This window comes from Siphateles boraxobius, unplaced genomic scaffold, assembly GCF_051911475.1.
Source record: "Siphateles boraxobius isolate OS27281-9 unplaced genomic scaffold, OSU_SipBor_1 68, whole genome shotgun sequence".
Lineage (NCBI taxonomy): Eukaryota > Metazoa > Chordata > Actinopteri > Cypriniformes > Leuciscidae > Siphateles > Siphateles boraxobius.
Window position 1 is genome coordinate 40,446 of NW_027509195.1, and position 13,312 is coordinate 53,757.

The 13,312-nt window shown below is 40.3% G+C and overlaps 1 protein-coding gene across 1 annotated transcript in view; it reads right to left on the reverse strand.

Moving 5' to 3' along the window:
- Positions 1-497: 497 nt before the first annotated feature.
- The window catches only part of baz2a (bromodomain adjacent to zinc finger domain, 2A), a 35,762-nt gene continuing 22,947 nt past the window's right edge, over positions 498-13,312 (reverse strand). The window contains exons 20-30 of the mRNA XM_077213942.1: positions 12,517-13,121; positions 12,216-12,420; positions 8,271-8,426; positions 8,022-8,182; positions 7,797-7,862; positions 6,719-7,005; positions 6,415-6,550; positions 5,992-6,138; positions 5,639-5,859; positions 4,537-4,680; positions 498-2,280 (exon numbers count right to left, since the gene is read on the reverse strand). Of these exons, the coding sequence (XP_077070057.1) occupies positions 2,121-2,280; positions 4,537-4,680; positions 5,639-5,859; positions 5,992-6,138; positions 6,415-6,550; positions 6,719-7,005; positions 7,797-7,862; positions 8,022-8,182; positions 8,271-8,426; positions 12,216-12,420; positions 12,517-13,121 (2,288 nt within the window). The 3' untranslated portion in view covers positions 498-2,120. The remainder of the gene's footprint in view (positions 2,281-4,536; positions 4,681-5,638; positions 5,860-5,991; positions 6,139-6,414; positions 6,551-6,718; positions 7,006-7,796; positions 7,863-8,021; positions 8,183-8,270; positions 8,427-12,215; positions 12,421-12,516; positions 13,122-13,312) is intronic.

Below are 13,312 nucleotides of genomic sequence, written 5' to 3' on the forward strand. Positions count from 1 at the left end.
TCCTTGCAAAACGTTTAATTGTAATTGAATTAATTTAAAGACAAAGACACCATTTTTTTCACCTAGAAGATAACCACATAAGCAACATAAATTCATTGATTAGCATTTTCTGTCTTGATAATCTAGAACTCTTGTTCTGGGGGCGGGGTTTATGTAAATATTGGGGCTAGTGATGTCATTAACCCTTGAAGAAGCTCACTGTAGTCCCTTCCAGCTGTTTTTTGTAGTCGTTAAAAAGATTTTTCTGTAAAAGAAAATATCTCCTTTTGCTTTGAACTTTGCAGATGTTGTTTATGCTCAAACAGCAACATTACACACCAACTAAAGTTTGAAAAGTGAAATCATAATCCACCACTTAAACTTTATATAAAAGCAATGTCCGACTCAAGGCAGTGCCGATGTTTAGAGTATTCATGCTTTTTGTGTGATATCTTAAATATACAAAACGTCATTACCAGACACTATACAGATAATAAACACATTAAGGAGACCAGATGTTCGTCTACTAGATGTGGTTTTATTTCTGTTACAGTACATTCTACAGATGCACGCGTGTTACATTACCTTGAAACAACATGGTCATTTAATGTCGCCTCTTAAAAACGATATATTGGTCCTAAAAATATAGAAAGGAACAAATTTAAAGTCACAAAAACTGTACATTATTAAAAATTCACTAACACCACATTTGGTTGAATGTTCTAGTGCTGTCTTCAGGTTTTCCATCTGTAAAAAAAAATAATTAGAAGCAAATATGTCCCTTTTTGTATGAGGAGGAACAGTGAACGGTGGATCTCCTGCTGCGCACGTTGAGTTCAGTGTATGAATGAACATGAATAGTGTGCTCTACTGCGCTCCTCTACTCAGTGTATCCTGCTTTGGAATAATAAGGGGAGCAATGAAAACACTCAGATTTCGCAAATCCTTATGGGTCAGTTCAACCACTAATGATGCAAGGCATTTTCATTCGAGAAAGCATGGTTACAAATGTCCTTTTTCATGGAGTTGGTCCAGGTTCAAACAAATCAAACATCATTAAAACACATAAAACAGTCTAAACATCTGAGGATGGATCAAGATTTAACAAATCATCATGTTCATGAAAACCAGGAGCGAAACGGATCCAGTCATACTGAAGAGACATCGAAGATATTGTTCCAATGAAAATAAGCGGCGCTAAACGAACCTATACTGTCATAAGTACGTACATATCCTTTCCATAAAAAACAATATCAATACGATCTAAAGTTTTTTCCCCCCCACAGACAATAGTCATACACCAAGCAAAAGCTTTGAAAATGGCTATCTAGCTAGCGGAGCTTAAAAATCAAGTTAAAACCGGCCTAAATGATTCAGCTATTGGCATTACGTCAGATTTCATCATGAACGAAACACTGATTTTCTGGGTTTAGGGGAAATTTCAGAAAAAACAAATCTTTAAGAAAAAGATGTCAAACCTCCAGTTCAAAAGACCAATATTCTACAAGCAAAAGACGTGATGAGTTACACGTGATATAGCATGTTTACTGGCCGTTTCATGAGTCACCTATACATCTCTCTACGACATGTCTGTACAGATTCACTAAAGTCTATTGCTATTAAATAATCCCAACTATTTTTTTTTCTGTCTTTAAGTGTATATATAGTATATAATAAAAAATATACTGAGGAAATTGCTTCTAGTCTCGAAAGCACGTTACGTTACATTTTCAGTCAAGGGGACACGCGTGGTCCACGAGCAGTACGTTAAGGAGCAGAAGGCGAAACAGTGAGAACGTCCTGATAGGGGAGTGTCTGTGACACGTGACATCAAGTGTGACCCAATCAAGTCCTGTAGAAGTACTTCAACCCCCAAAGGAGTGACGGATGAAAGTGAATAAAGATGAGAAGTTTGTACGCCGTAACACCAGGTGATAAAGAATTTTTGGAACCTTAAATCGAGGTGGTTTGGGAGGGGGGCAAAAACAGATACTTGTAAAACAAACAGAACAAATTTATACATATATCTACATGTGTATGCATACATAGGACTGGAGGGCTCTCCAGAACGAGTTTTTAGTAGTAACGGGTCTCATCGAAAGGAGCGTGGCGTTCCTCCCATGCAGCAGAGGGCAGCGTCTCTATTGGTCCTTGTTCTCGTAAAACTCTGCCCAGCGGCTCTCGAAGAAGCGGCGCATGGAGTGGCCGGCCTTGCCCACGTCCGACGTGTCCTCGTTGAAGAGTTCGCAGTTGTTGAAAACCAGCTGAGCGTCGGCAGCAAACTCCTCACAGCTGCAGTACCTGAGAGACACAGGTGTGTAAACGGCTTACAACGGAGATCTTTTAGTCTATGCTTTTTTCAGTTGATGCCTGAACAAAACTTTACTAAACATTAACTGTATTTGACATTATGTTTGGGTGTATAAAGTCTTCTTTGACATGCATTAACATCGGTCGTATTACGGGTGAACTGGACATTTAAGAACTGATAAATGATTGAGGAACAGTTTGAATATTAGTTGACTAAAATTAATTTCATAAATAAAATTAATAATATAAATTGAATAAAAAAAAGTGAATACAATAAAATATAGCAGCGAGAAGCAATTGTCAGGGTTCAAGCGGTTTAATGCCTTTAAGCACATGCGTAAAAAGATTAATTTTATTTAGCAAGCCTGTTAGCATCTCAGTCATAGACGGAAATGTCCATTTACAGCCAATACAGGCAATTTACCATAGTAAAAATACGGATTAAAAGTTTTGTTAACAGTTATAGCCCCCACCTATGGTCTGATCTTAATAAAAGTTTGAATGCTTGTTTAAAATTACGTTGCATGCTCTCAACTATTTTCCTGAAGTTTCGAGTGTTCAGTTAGGCTTTTGGGTAGACTTTTTAAATCAAACTTTTTTTTAAAATTACCCTGCTATATCTATCCAAAGAACAAAACGTTTAAAAATGTTGATAACTATTGACCTAGAGAGTCCCGAGAATTGTGCCGCGGTGATTTTATCGAGGTTCGTCCAAAAACCTAGGACTAGTTTGCCAAAGTTGGTTTTTGAAATAATCTCCCAATATTTAATGAATGATTCTATGGACGGCGTCGGTCCTAGAGGCAAAGATGCTCAGAATGAGGAGTTTTATGCTCAGAATGAGGAGTCAAACGGGCCCAGCGAATTTCGTCTCGATCAGCCTCCGTTCACCTTGTCTAATAGGTGCTCAAATTTCAATGGCGGAAAAGTTTTTTTGAGAAATGTCAATGTACGCATTGGACAATCATGGCACCTCGAAACAAAGACATTGCATGCCAATTTTCAGACTAACGGTGAAGAAGTTAACGCCATTTTCATGTTTGTTTACTGCCGAGTTTGGTGAAAATATCTCATTCCGTTCACGATTTATAGACATTTTAGTAAAGTGGCTCCTCCCACTTGGAATGTTGTGTCGGCCCTTAGGGACTGTAAACTGAAATTTCAACTTTTTGTTATAACTATTGACATTTGAACTATTGAATCTTGCTGCAACGGTTTGGTTCTGATCGGGCCAAAAACCTAGGACTAGATCGCAAAATTAGGTTTTGAAAAAAAATCTAAAATACCTGAAAATTTCTAGGCATGCATTTTGTCCGCTTTGAGCCGATATAAGACACTTGAGCCAACGCTTAATGGTTTAGGAGTTATTATGAGACATTGTGTACTTTTGACCGCTGTAGCGCCCCCGTCAGGCCAATAAGGGCGGGCCTTGACTACGTTATAGACGGTGTGAGTACTACCAGCCCTCAAAGTTTCAAGTCTCTACGACTTACGGTTTGGTCTGGCCAATCACTTTTAGAATGCGGATCCTTGGAAAATGTAACCATTACAATGGGGTTTCAGCAATACATGCTTAAACCCCTAATAAATAAATTAAATTAAACAAATGGTCAAATTGATTATTATTTTATCTCTAAACCCCTCACGACTCAACGCTGCTGTAATAGGGTGGAACGGATCGCAGTTGATCCGTACGGATCAGGCCCCAGAGTTCAGCACGCACGTGATTCGCGGATTAACTGCTAAATTTAACCATCATAGAGTGAAAGTATAATTTGGATGGGTTTTGTCTTGCCAATTTACACATTCCAACAATTTTAAACGTAGAAGGTGAAAATCGGGACTTGCACGTTAGCTGTGCGCACAGTCGGACGCACCCAAAGCGCACGCACACAGAGTGAGATATACATTTATGCTTAATTATTCATTTCTGTACCTGTATACTACTGTGAGACTTTGTAATTTTGTCAGTATTAATCGCTGCTTGTAATTTGTGTAATTGTTCTTGTTTTATTACTGACTGTTCAATTGTTTTTAATAATGTGTGAACTAGTTTATGTAGTATCGAAGAACTTCAAGTGAACTTTAAGAAATAAATGAAAAGCAAAGTTACGCCACCCCTTTTTATTTTTTGCTGTCCTGAAAAATTATCCGATCCTCAAAAACCGTAAATGATCCGAAACGTGAATTTTGTGATCCGTTCCACCACCACTGCTGTAATGTTGTGATTGGTAGATTTCCGCTTACCCTCCCTGCAGAAGTCGTTCCCTCATCGTGAGGAAGTCCATGGGGGTTTTGATGATGCGTCGGTAGCCAGGCACCTGGCGGGGGTTGACCGGCTCCAGGAAAGGCCAGGCATCGGAGTGAGCCTCCATTTCCATCAGAATGATCCTACAGCACATCAAACAGCTCGTCTTTTATTCCACATCACCCGTTCATTATCACATGTAGAAAATTCATTTAGACTCAGGTCAGAGATGCACCAAGATGAATATTCAAATTAACAGATTCTAAATGTATATATACAAATTACATTTAACAAACAATTTAATTAACAAATAAATAATTTTAAAGTGCCCCTATTGTGCTATTTTAAAGGTTCCTAGTTTTGTTTTGAAGGTCTCCAACAATTGGTTTACATGCATTCAAAGTCAAAAACACTCTAACATTCTCATAATATACATTGCAGCATTAACTCATTTCTCAAGAGTCTGAAACGGGTTTGATAAAGGATTCAGTCTCTCTAAAACTTTCCTTTCCCTGATTGGTCAGATGACCCAGTCTGTTGTGATTGGTCTACTCTGCTCTGATTGGTCAACTGACCCAGTCTGTTGTGATTGGTCTACTCTGCTCTGATTGGTCAGATGACCCAGACTGTTGTGATTGGTCTACTCTGCTCTGATTGGTCAGATGACCCAGTCTGTTGTGATTGGTTTACTCTGCTCTGATAGGTCAACTGACCCAGTCTGTTGTGATTGGTCTACTCTGCTCTGATTGGTCAACTGACCCAGTCTGTTGTGATTGGTCTACTCTGCTCTGATTGGTCAGATGGCCCAGACTGTTGTGATTGGTCTACTCTGGTGGTCAGATGACCCCATCTGTTGTGACTGAGAACTCGTTTCAAGAAGATCAGAATCAATTCTTTCTTTTGAGAGACAAAAACTCCATGTATCGTGCACTTTGACCTTTGAAACTTTGCAGACCTTTTACATTTACAAACAAATACATTATACACTACATGAAAGGTAATATATGAAAAAGCATATTAGGGGCACTTTAAATGTAAACTTGTTTGTGATGTTTTTAAAGTGTCCCTCCTGGTTAACTGAAGAACTGTGGACAGACTCACTCGCAGTAGGTGAGATCAGGCTGGTTTCGTGTGGTCATCCTCCTGCGCTTTGAAGGGGAGATGCTCGTCCCGCTTGAGGAAGCTGAAGTATCTTTTTGTCGTGTGGTCATGCCTCGTTTGTACCCATCATCCTCATCTGAACTATCTTCTCCAAGACGCCGTTTCCGTGGCTTTGACCTCTGACGCGATGAACGCTGTGATCTCGGAGAGTCTCCATTTTCCTGCAAAATTTAGTTTCATAAACATTGCAAAAGACAAAAATATACGAAACAAAACTCATGCAAATTTTTCAAGATAACGTGAATCGGATGAAAAAAAAAACCCAGCAGCTGGATATTTCAAATTTTACATACCTTGGCGACACAGGTGGGACAAAACCAATCGCCTTCTGGCACCTGCATGACCTTTGGCCTCAGGCAGAACATGTGACACCCACGATCACAGCCGTCACACAAGAGCAGGTACTCGTCGTCATCACCCTTACGGCACACCTGACACGTCTGTGGACACATATAAACATCAGTTTTCGACTATTCGTGAAATGTTTCGGCTTTATTCTCGAAACGTGAAATGTTTCGACTTTATTCTCAAAATATTTCAGCTTTATTCTCGAAATATTTAGACTTTATTCTCAAAAGTAGTAGGAGTTACACGGCACTACTGAAATGCACCCACATTTGGCAGGTGTTAATGTCAAGCCCTGTATGTATATATAAAAATGATATCATATAATAATCATACAGGCTCTGAAGCTGAGCTTAAGCGTGTGCTCTCACCACTTTGATGATGGATCTCTCCCATGCGATGGCTTTCTCCAGCTGTAGTAGACAGAGCGAGAGTTGAGACGCACTGCGGCAGCGGTCCAGGCCCTGCCGCCACGTCCTCATCCTGGGTGTGATCTCACTTTCCAAGCTATAAAGACAAACACATGTTTGATATGCTCCAGAGCACATATGATGTACTGTATTGCTTGAAATAATGATTCATTTTTATGAAGGCTGAAAAATTTGGTTACATAGGATAATAATAAAGTGATATTTGATGGTGAAACAAAAAAAACGACCATCAACTCTGACCCACCTAACAGCATCTAACGGGACCTCCTCCCCGCCGGGCGGAGGGGTGAGAGGAGCCAAGCGGACCACCTCTGCCAGATTCCACAGCGGCTCCTTCAAATAACGCCGTTCAACGTTACGCTCAAGATTAGTCAATCGGAGAACGGCCAGGTCCAGGGGGTTGCTGGGAACCCGCAGGAGGTCAGACCATTCCTTTTTAGTCTTGACCATCCAGTCGTCCTTGGGGTCAACCTCGTGCTCGTAATACTGCAGGTCTTCCCGCGTGGAGTCCGGCTCGGGAGGGGTGTAGATCTGAAACAAGGACAAATGTCCCATGTGATAAACTTTCATTTTAAATTTGTTTGCATAGCTTTTCTTAATGCCATGATGGCTTTGAAGGCTTTTTTGATGTCGAAATCGAAGTAAAAACATAATAATAGTTAAGAAAAACTAGAATCCCACATAACATGAATCATACATTTTTTTATAATTTTCAGAAAAAAATTACAAATATATTTTCAATTCTAAAACACACACACACACACACATTATATATATGTATAATTAATTTCATAACTTTAATAATTAAATAATATATTAGTTTATATAGCTTTACAAGAGTTTAAATATTTAATTTCATAACAGTAATAATGGATAATGAAATAAAAGAAAATGTGAATATATCTTTAAAAGGTTTACCAAAATAATTACAAATATTTTTAATAATTATTAAATTAACTAATTTTATTATTTGGTTAATTTCATAACATGAATATTAAAATAGATATATAAATATTTTTTTTAATTATTTTAATGCATTTATTAAACTTGTTAATTTATTTTTAAATTTGTTTTTAATTATTAAATGCATTACATTTCATTAATTTCATAAAAAAAATAAACAATAGGTATAAAACATTTTTATTTTATTTATAATAAAATAAATAAAGGCACAACCCCGACAATTTACATTTAATGAGTATGACAACCTTACGAATAGAGTGCTCAAATTAAGTGTAGTTTTTACGGAGCAGTTTCCTCTACTTAGGATTAACAGACTCCGATCCGAGCACTTGAGTGTGTGGGCTGCTGGATTTCACTACCTGAAATTGAGAGCTTGGTGATTCCTGACAAGCCTCTGTTTCACTCTCTGTGTTGGGAACAGGCACCTGGAAATAGAGATTGTAGAAATAAAGTGAACGTGCTTGTGTGTGTAACCGCAGTATAAACAAACAGCGCCACCCTGTGGTCACTATTGGAGCAAGACCTTACAGTGCTGTGATTCTTTCAATCAAGGAAGAAATGCCTTTTGAATGCGTTTCCTTTACCTTGAGCTGAAGGTCTGCACCGACTACCCTCTGCTCCAGGTCCTCCACCCACTGGAGAGCACTGATGTCTAACCGCAGGGCTCTCTCCTGCTCACTCCACGCCTGTTTAGACACTTCCAGCAGGGCATCACTATCCTCCACTGACATCTGAAAAATGGGATCTGGGAAGGAACAATGCAAAAGAATACACTAAACATGCTGCCATCAACCAAAGCCTGCAATCACACTCCGCATGTTCCTGCTCCTCACCGGTCACGGGACGTCTGCAGACCTCAGCCAGATACTCCAAGTGTTTAGTGAGGTGTTTGTGGAGAACCTTCTCTCGAATGCCTCGTGGGTGGAGGGAGCTCAGTATGGCTGTCAGCTCCTCCGGTTCTTTGATCCACCACCAGCCCTTCACCATCTCTGTAGGAGAGAGAAAGACATTTAAGGGCTGTTTACACAACACGGTTTCCAAATAAAAATTTTGGTCGTTCATTTACATGACAATTGTGTTTTGGGGGCCTGAAAAGGCAAACTTTTGAAAACGGGTTTTAAAGTTTTAATTTTACATTTTTATGATTTAATTAAAGCTAAAATAAGTTAAAAAAAAAAAACAATTCCGCTGCTATGGGTCGCTAACAAAGGCATAGGTTGATGACGCCAAGCGGAATCATGGATCTTGTCATCATGCTGATGGATCTAATAATGTCTATGGATGAGTGAATACATTCATGTTTTTAACATGACTTTGGTAACGAAGCAGGTCGCATTTGTATAAAAGAGATGATAGCGCCACACGCGAGTCCCACGGATATAAAGGAATAAGGACTACCCACAAGTGCTGAATTACTACTCACACAGGTCAGTTTATTTTACGAATTAAACTTGAGGTAACGCAGCGCAGTTTCACTTGGTCTACACTATCACTCTAAACTGCATTAGAGTGTTAAAAGTTATAATGTTATTCTGTGTGTTAGATTGTTGGCTATATGAGACTAGCAGTAACCTAGATCAACATTAGAGTAACACACTGACCATATTCTAACATTTCATCATGTTGAGCTATACAACACTGATTCGTTTTATGTACATTTGCTCACCTGTCTAATAAAGTACATGCAAGAGCGGCGTCTCTGTCAAGCCGAAGTTTGTCGCGGACGTGAAGCTCTCGGCATCTCGAAAACGCCACGCTGATATTGATCCTCGTTTTAGTTCTCCTTATGTCCCAAAGTCTGCGTGTCATGGTCCATAATGTTTGAACGAAACAGCGTGAGATTGCTGCTAAACAGCAACAGTGTGAGCATGCAGTTGTCCAAGTCTGTCGCCATGGTTACTACGGCAGTACGAGCGGAAACCAGTGATAATGGGGATATTACGTCATTGACCGGCGACAATGACCAGTGACAAGCCATTATTTAAAATTGAAATCTTCTCTGAAATTAAAAATCTTTGGGAAATTTTGGGATATTGTAAGTACACAACTGCAGGAAATATATCACACTGTGCAAGTGATTTTTGGATATTTTATTACGAAAATCTTACATATTGCACCTTTAATTATTAGCTTTTCATCAACTCCTCAAAAATCCTCTGGGCTACAGTTACCTTAAGGTTACCTTAGTGACATATTCAAATATTATGAACATCCATCCAATGGCAATTCCTATGTTCACTATTTCAGAGAAAACTGGATGGTTAGGTTGGTAAGACTTAGAAAAACGCTTATATAAGGGGCTTTCGCACCAGGTAGTTCTAGGAAACTAGCCACCAGGATGGTTCCCCGAGAACTAATGGTTCCCCTAGGAACAATTTCCTGGTTGCTTTCGCACCGCCAGTAGGAACTCTGAAGTGACGTAAGCCGCGCCTGTTGTTGTGACTATTTTGACAGCGCTGAGAACGCCAGAGTCTGAGCACACAGTGCTCGCATTCAACGTTTTCGATTTGTCTAACAGTCCTGTCTAACACGTTATTATATATAACTGTTATACATATAAAGTAGACCGTATATGAAAAGGTATTAGCATATGCCGTGTGGTTGATGTCCAGTGTCTGCTCAACTCCGCGTTGGATTTTCTCCTCCGCGTAAAGGTTAAGAGGCCCATCTATCACTGTTTCCCATGTAAGAGACTTAGTTTCTGGAGTAAATATATAGGCCATAATCTGTGTGTTCACACAGCTTTTTTTTTTAATGGCGGGTGCTGATGTTTCGTGTGCGTTTGTTTGGCCAATCCGCGTACAGAAGGGGTCGGAAACAGGCGGCCCGGGGGCCAAAACTATCCACGCTCGCAGCCAAATTATTTTGATAGCGGCTGGTTCTGAAACAGATCCGTCATGACAGCAACGGTGACACACAATCACATCGTCTTTAGTGATTTTGCCTTCAAAGTAAAAGTACAAGAAGGTTTTTGCAGCAATGTTTTATTTTGAGATGAATTGAGAGCTTTTAATTTGAAAAGCTCTGAAAGATATTCAAAAGAGTCTGTGGATCACTAGACCTCTAAAATAGCCGTCATGAAATGTCTAATATTATATTCCAAACAGCAAAAACTTTGTTGCAGATAAGACACACCGGCTTTGCATTTACAAAACTGGGTAGGATGAACGCATAGTTTTCTTTTCATTCTTCTTTGTATGGCTATTTTCACTGTCAACTTTCCTCTTTAGACTCTTTGATTATGCCATTTTCTCTCACAGGCTAGCTTAAATGTTAACATCACTTTGCACACGACGTAATAGCGCACCTCCAGCACACAAACAATTTTAAAAAATGCAGTTTAGTACATGAGGCTGCCAAGGAATAATTCTAAATTTAAAAAGTAGGTTATGTCAAATAATTACAATAAGTTAGGCTCCATTGTGTAACGAGCAAATTAAAATGATACACATTTATTATTCGTTAAGAGCATGACTCAAAAATGCCATTAATGGGCTTATTCAAGAGTTATTTTTATCCATTCCGCATCTCCAGCAAGGCGGGATGTGTTGCAAGATGCTGCAATATATCAGGAGACATGTGGGTCAGCATGATTTTGACAACTTCATTAAGTTTTGTTTTGTAGGAAGCCTTTATAAAAAGTGAATTTCGTTTTGTATAAATTGTATCTTAATTTTAATCAATGTTTCATCAACCAATTGCCTGGATTTAATAAATAAGAAGCAAATATAGCAGACAATATAATCAGGACATGGAGGCATTGCATTTCTCGTGAACTGGAGCCCATGTCATAAATTAACCGAAACTCAGCGTTTAAGCTGTCTCACAGACACGAGAAATATATATATAGGCTATAGAAAGCTTGAAATGTCTACTTTTAAACAAAACAATTCAAAACAAAAAGAAACCGACTACTCTCTGCTTATGTAATCCGTATGAAATGTGCATTTCTCTCCATAGGCGCGTTAAGTGCTGCGGTCACTATTGCAGCCGACACTGACACAGAAAACACTAATTTATTAATAAACAATTAAAATGTCTCCTTGCTATATTTGAAACATTCATAATCATTACTTTTGCCGGTTCCTTGTGACAACTTTTGTGTTATTGTAAGCGTTACCCTCTGGTTACATTAACGCGTCACCACCGCATCAGCACCAAACACATGGGGATTTTTCAGACAATAAATCCCACAACCTATTCGATATTCTAGAATTATAACAACTTATCGAATATTCGAAAATCGTGACTCATCCCTAGTCACTACTGCTTAATTAATTTATCCAGTGTAAAATCCAGACAGCGCCACACAAATGTGGCTTTTTGTTAATGACTGTCCTACTACAGGATTTAACACAGAGTAACAGCTCACTACCAGTTACAAAAGTAATTCAGTCACAGGCAATTCTAGTTGCATTTTTCATCAATTAATTTCTTAAATTATCCTTTGACTATGTTCTGGGCCACCATCTAGTGGTGAAATGTATTTTTTTTGGCCCGATGCCAAACTTACTTGCCGACCCCTGGCGTACACTAACGTCACTGGTTTTTCATATAGTGATGGTTTAGACCCGACTCTGATGTAGGAGCTAAATTATTTCCTCCAAAACGAGTTCCTAGAACTAAAATCATTCCTAGTTCCTGCGGTATGAACACGCAAAAATCCAGGTACTTCCGCCAATAGTTCTAGGAACTATGAAAAGGTGCGAAAGCCCCTATAATCTACAAAAGCAGGATGGGCAAAAAGGTCTTTCATCCGTTAACATCACGACACTCACCTAACGGAATAGGCTTCACTGTCAGTTGAGTGAAGTACTTCAGTTCAACCTCCTGGAAGAGATTGGAGGGAGGTCTGCCGCGCCGCTTGGCCGTGCTGGATCGAGAGTGCACTCGGGACGGCCCGCTGCCTCTCCTGCGCCTCCTGCCGGCCCGGGGAGCTGGAGCTGGAGTGGAGCACACCTGAGGAGCAGCTTCCATCTGCACCTGAGGAGGAGGAACACAGGGAGAAGCCATCAGAAGGAGAAACCTTCAGCATTTAGGATATTAATTCACTTTTTCTGATCTGTTTGAAGTGTGAACCTGTGTCGTGGTCGGCTGCAGTGGAGGTGCAGCGAGCGGGTCACAGCCGAGGGGTGCTGGAGTGTCTTTGGCGGGGGATGAAGTGGCTGCGGGGATGTTCTCGCACGGCTGCGAGAGAGATGCCTCGTCGCATGGCTGCTTAGGCAACAGATTGAACCACTGGCCTTGTTTTTCGGCCTGTTCCCTCATACTGTCCTCCGGTTGGCTGTTATCCTCCCCCTGACCGGCTCCAGACGCTGCGATCGGCTCGGTGTCCCGCGGCTCAAGAGAGGGCTGAGCCAGACCCTGCACGGGGGAGTTGAGGGCCGAATCTTCCCCTGTTGATCTGCTGCTACAGCGCCGTCGCCGCCGGCTCTTGGCGGCTCGAAGGTGGAGCTCCACTTCCGGCTTGATCTTGCGGGGGCGTCCCCGTCCTCTCGGGCTGCTCATCAGAGAGGCCTCGCCGGGGAGAGGATCCACCTCTGTGGGGGAACGCTGGGACACTCGAGGAGAACAGGTGCCGAAACCCGGAGAGAGGGGAGGCTCAGCTTTAACCTCTGCTTTCACTGGGGTTATGACCTTCACATAAGTCACAGGCTCATCACTGACCGTCACTTCATCTGAAGCTGAACACAGGGAAGTAATAACTGGACATAAATGTGGGCAACAAGTAGGGCTGCACAAGAAATTAATTAATCACAACAAATGAATAATGATATTATTAAAAACCAAACTGACAACCATTCTGACAATTACTATTAGCCATGTGAATTTGTTATTATTAAATATATGTATTGTAATTTCAGTTGTTAAAGAA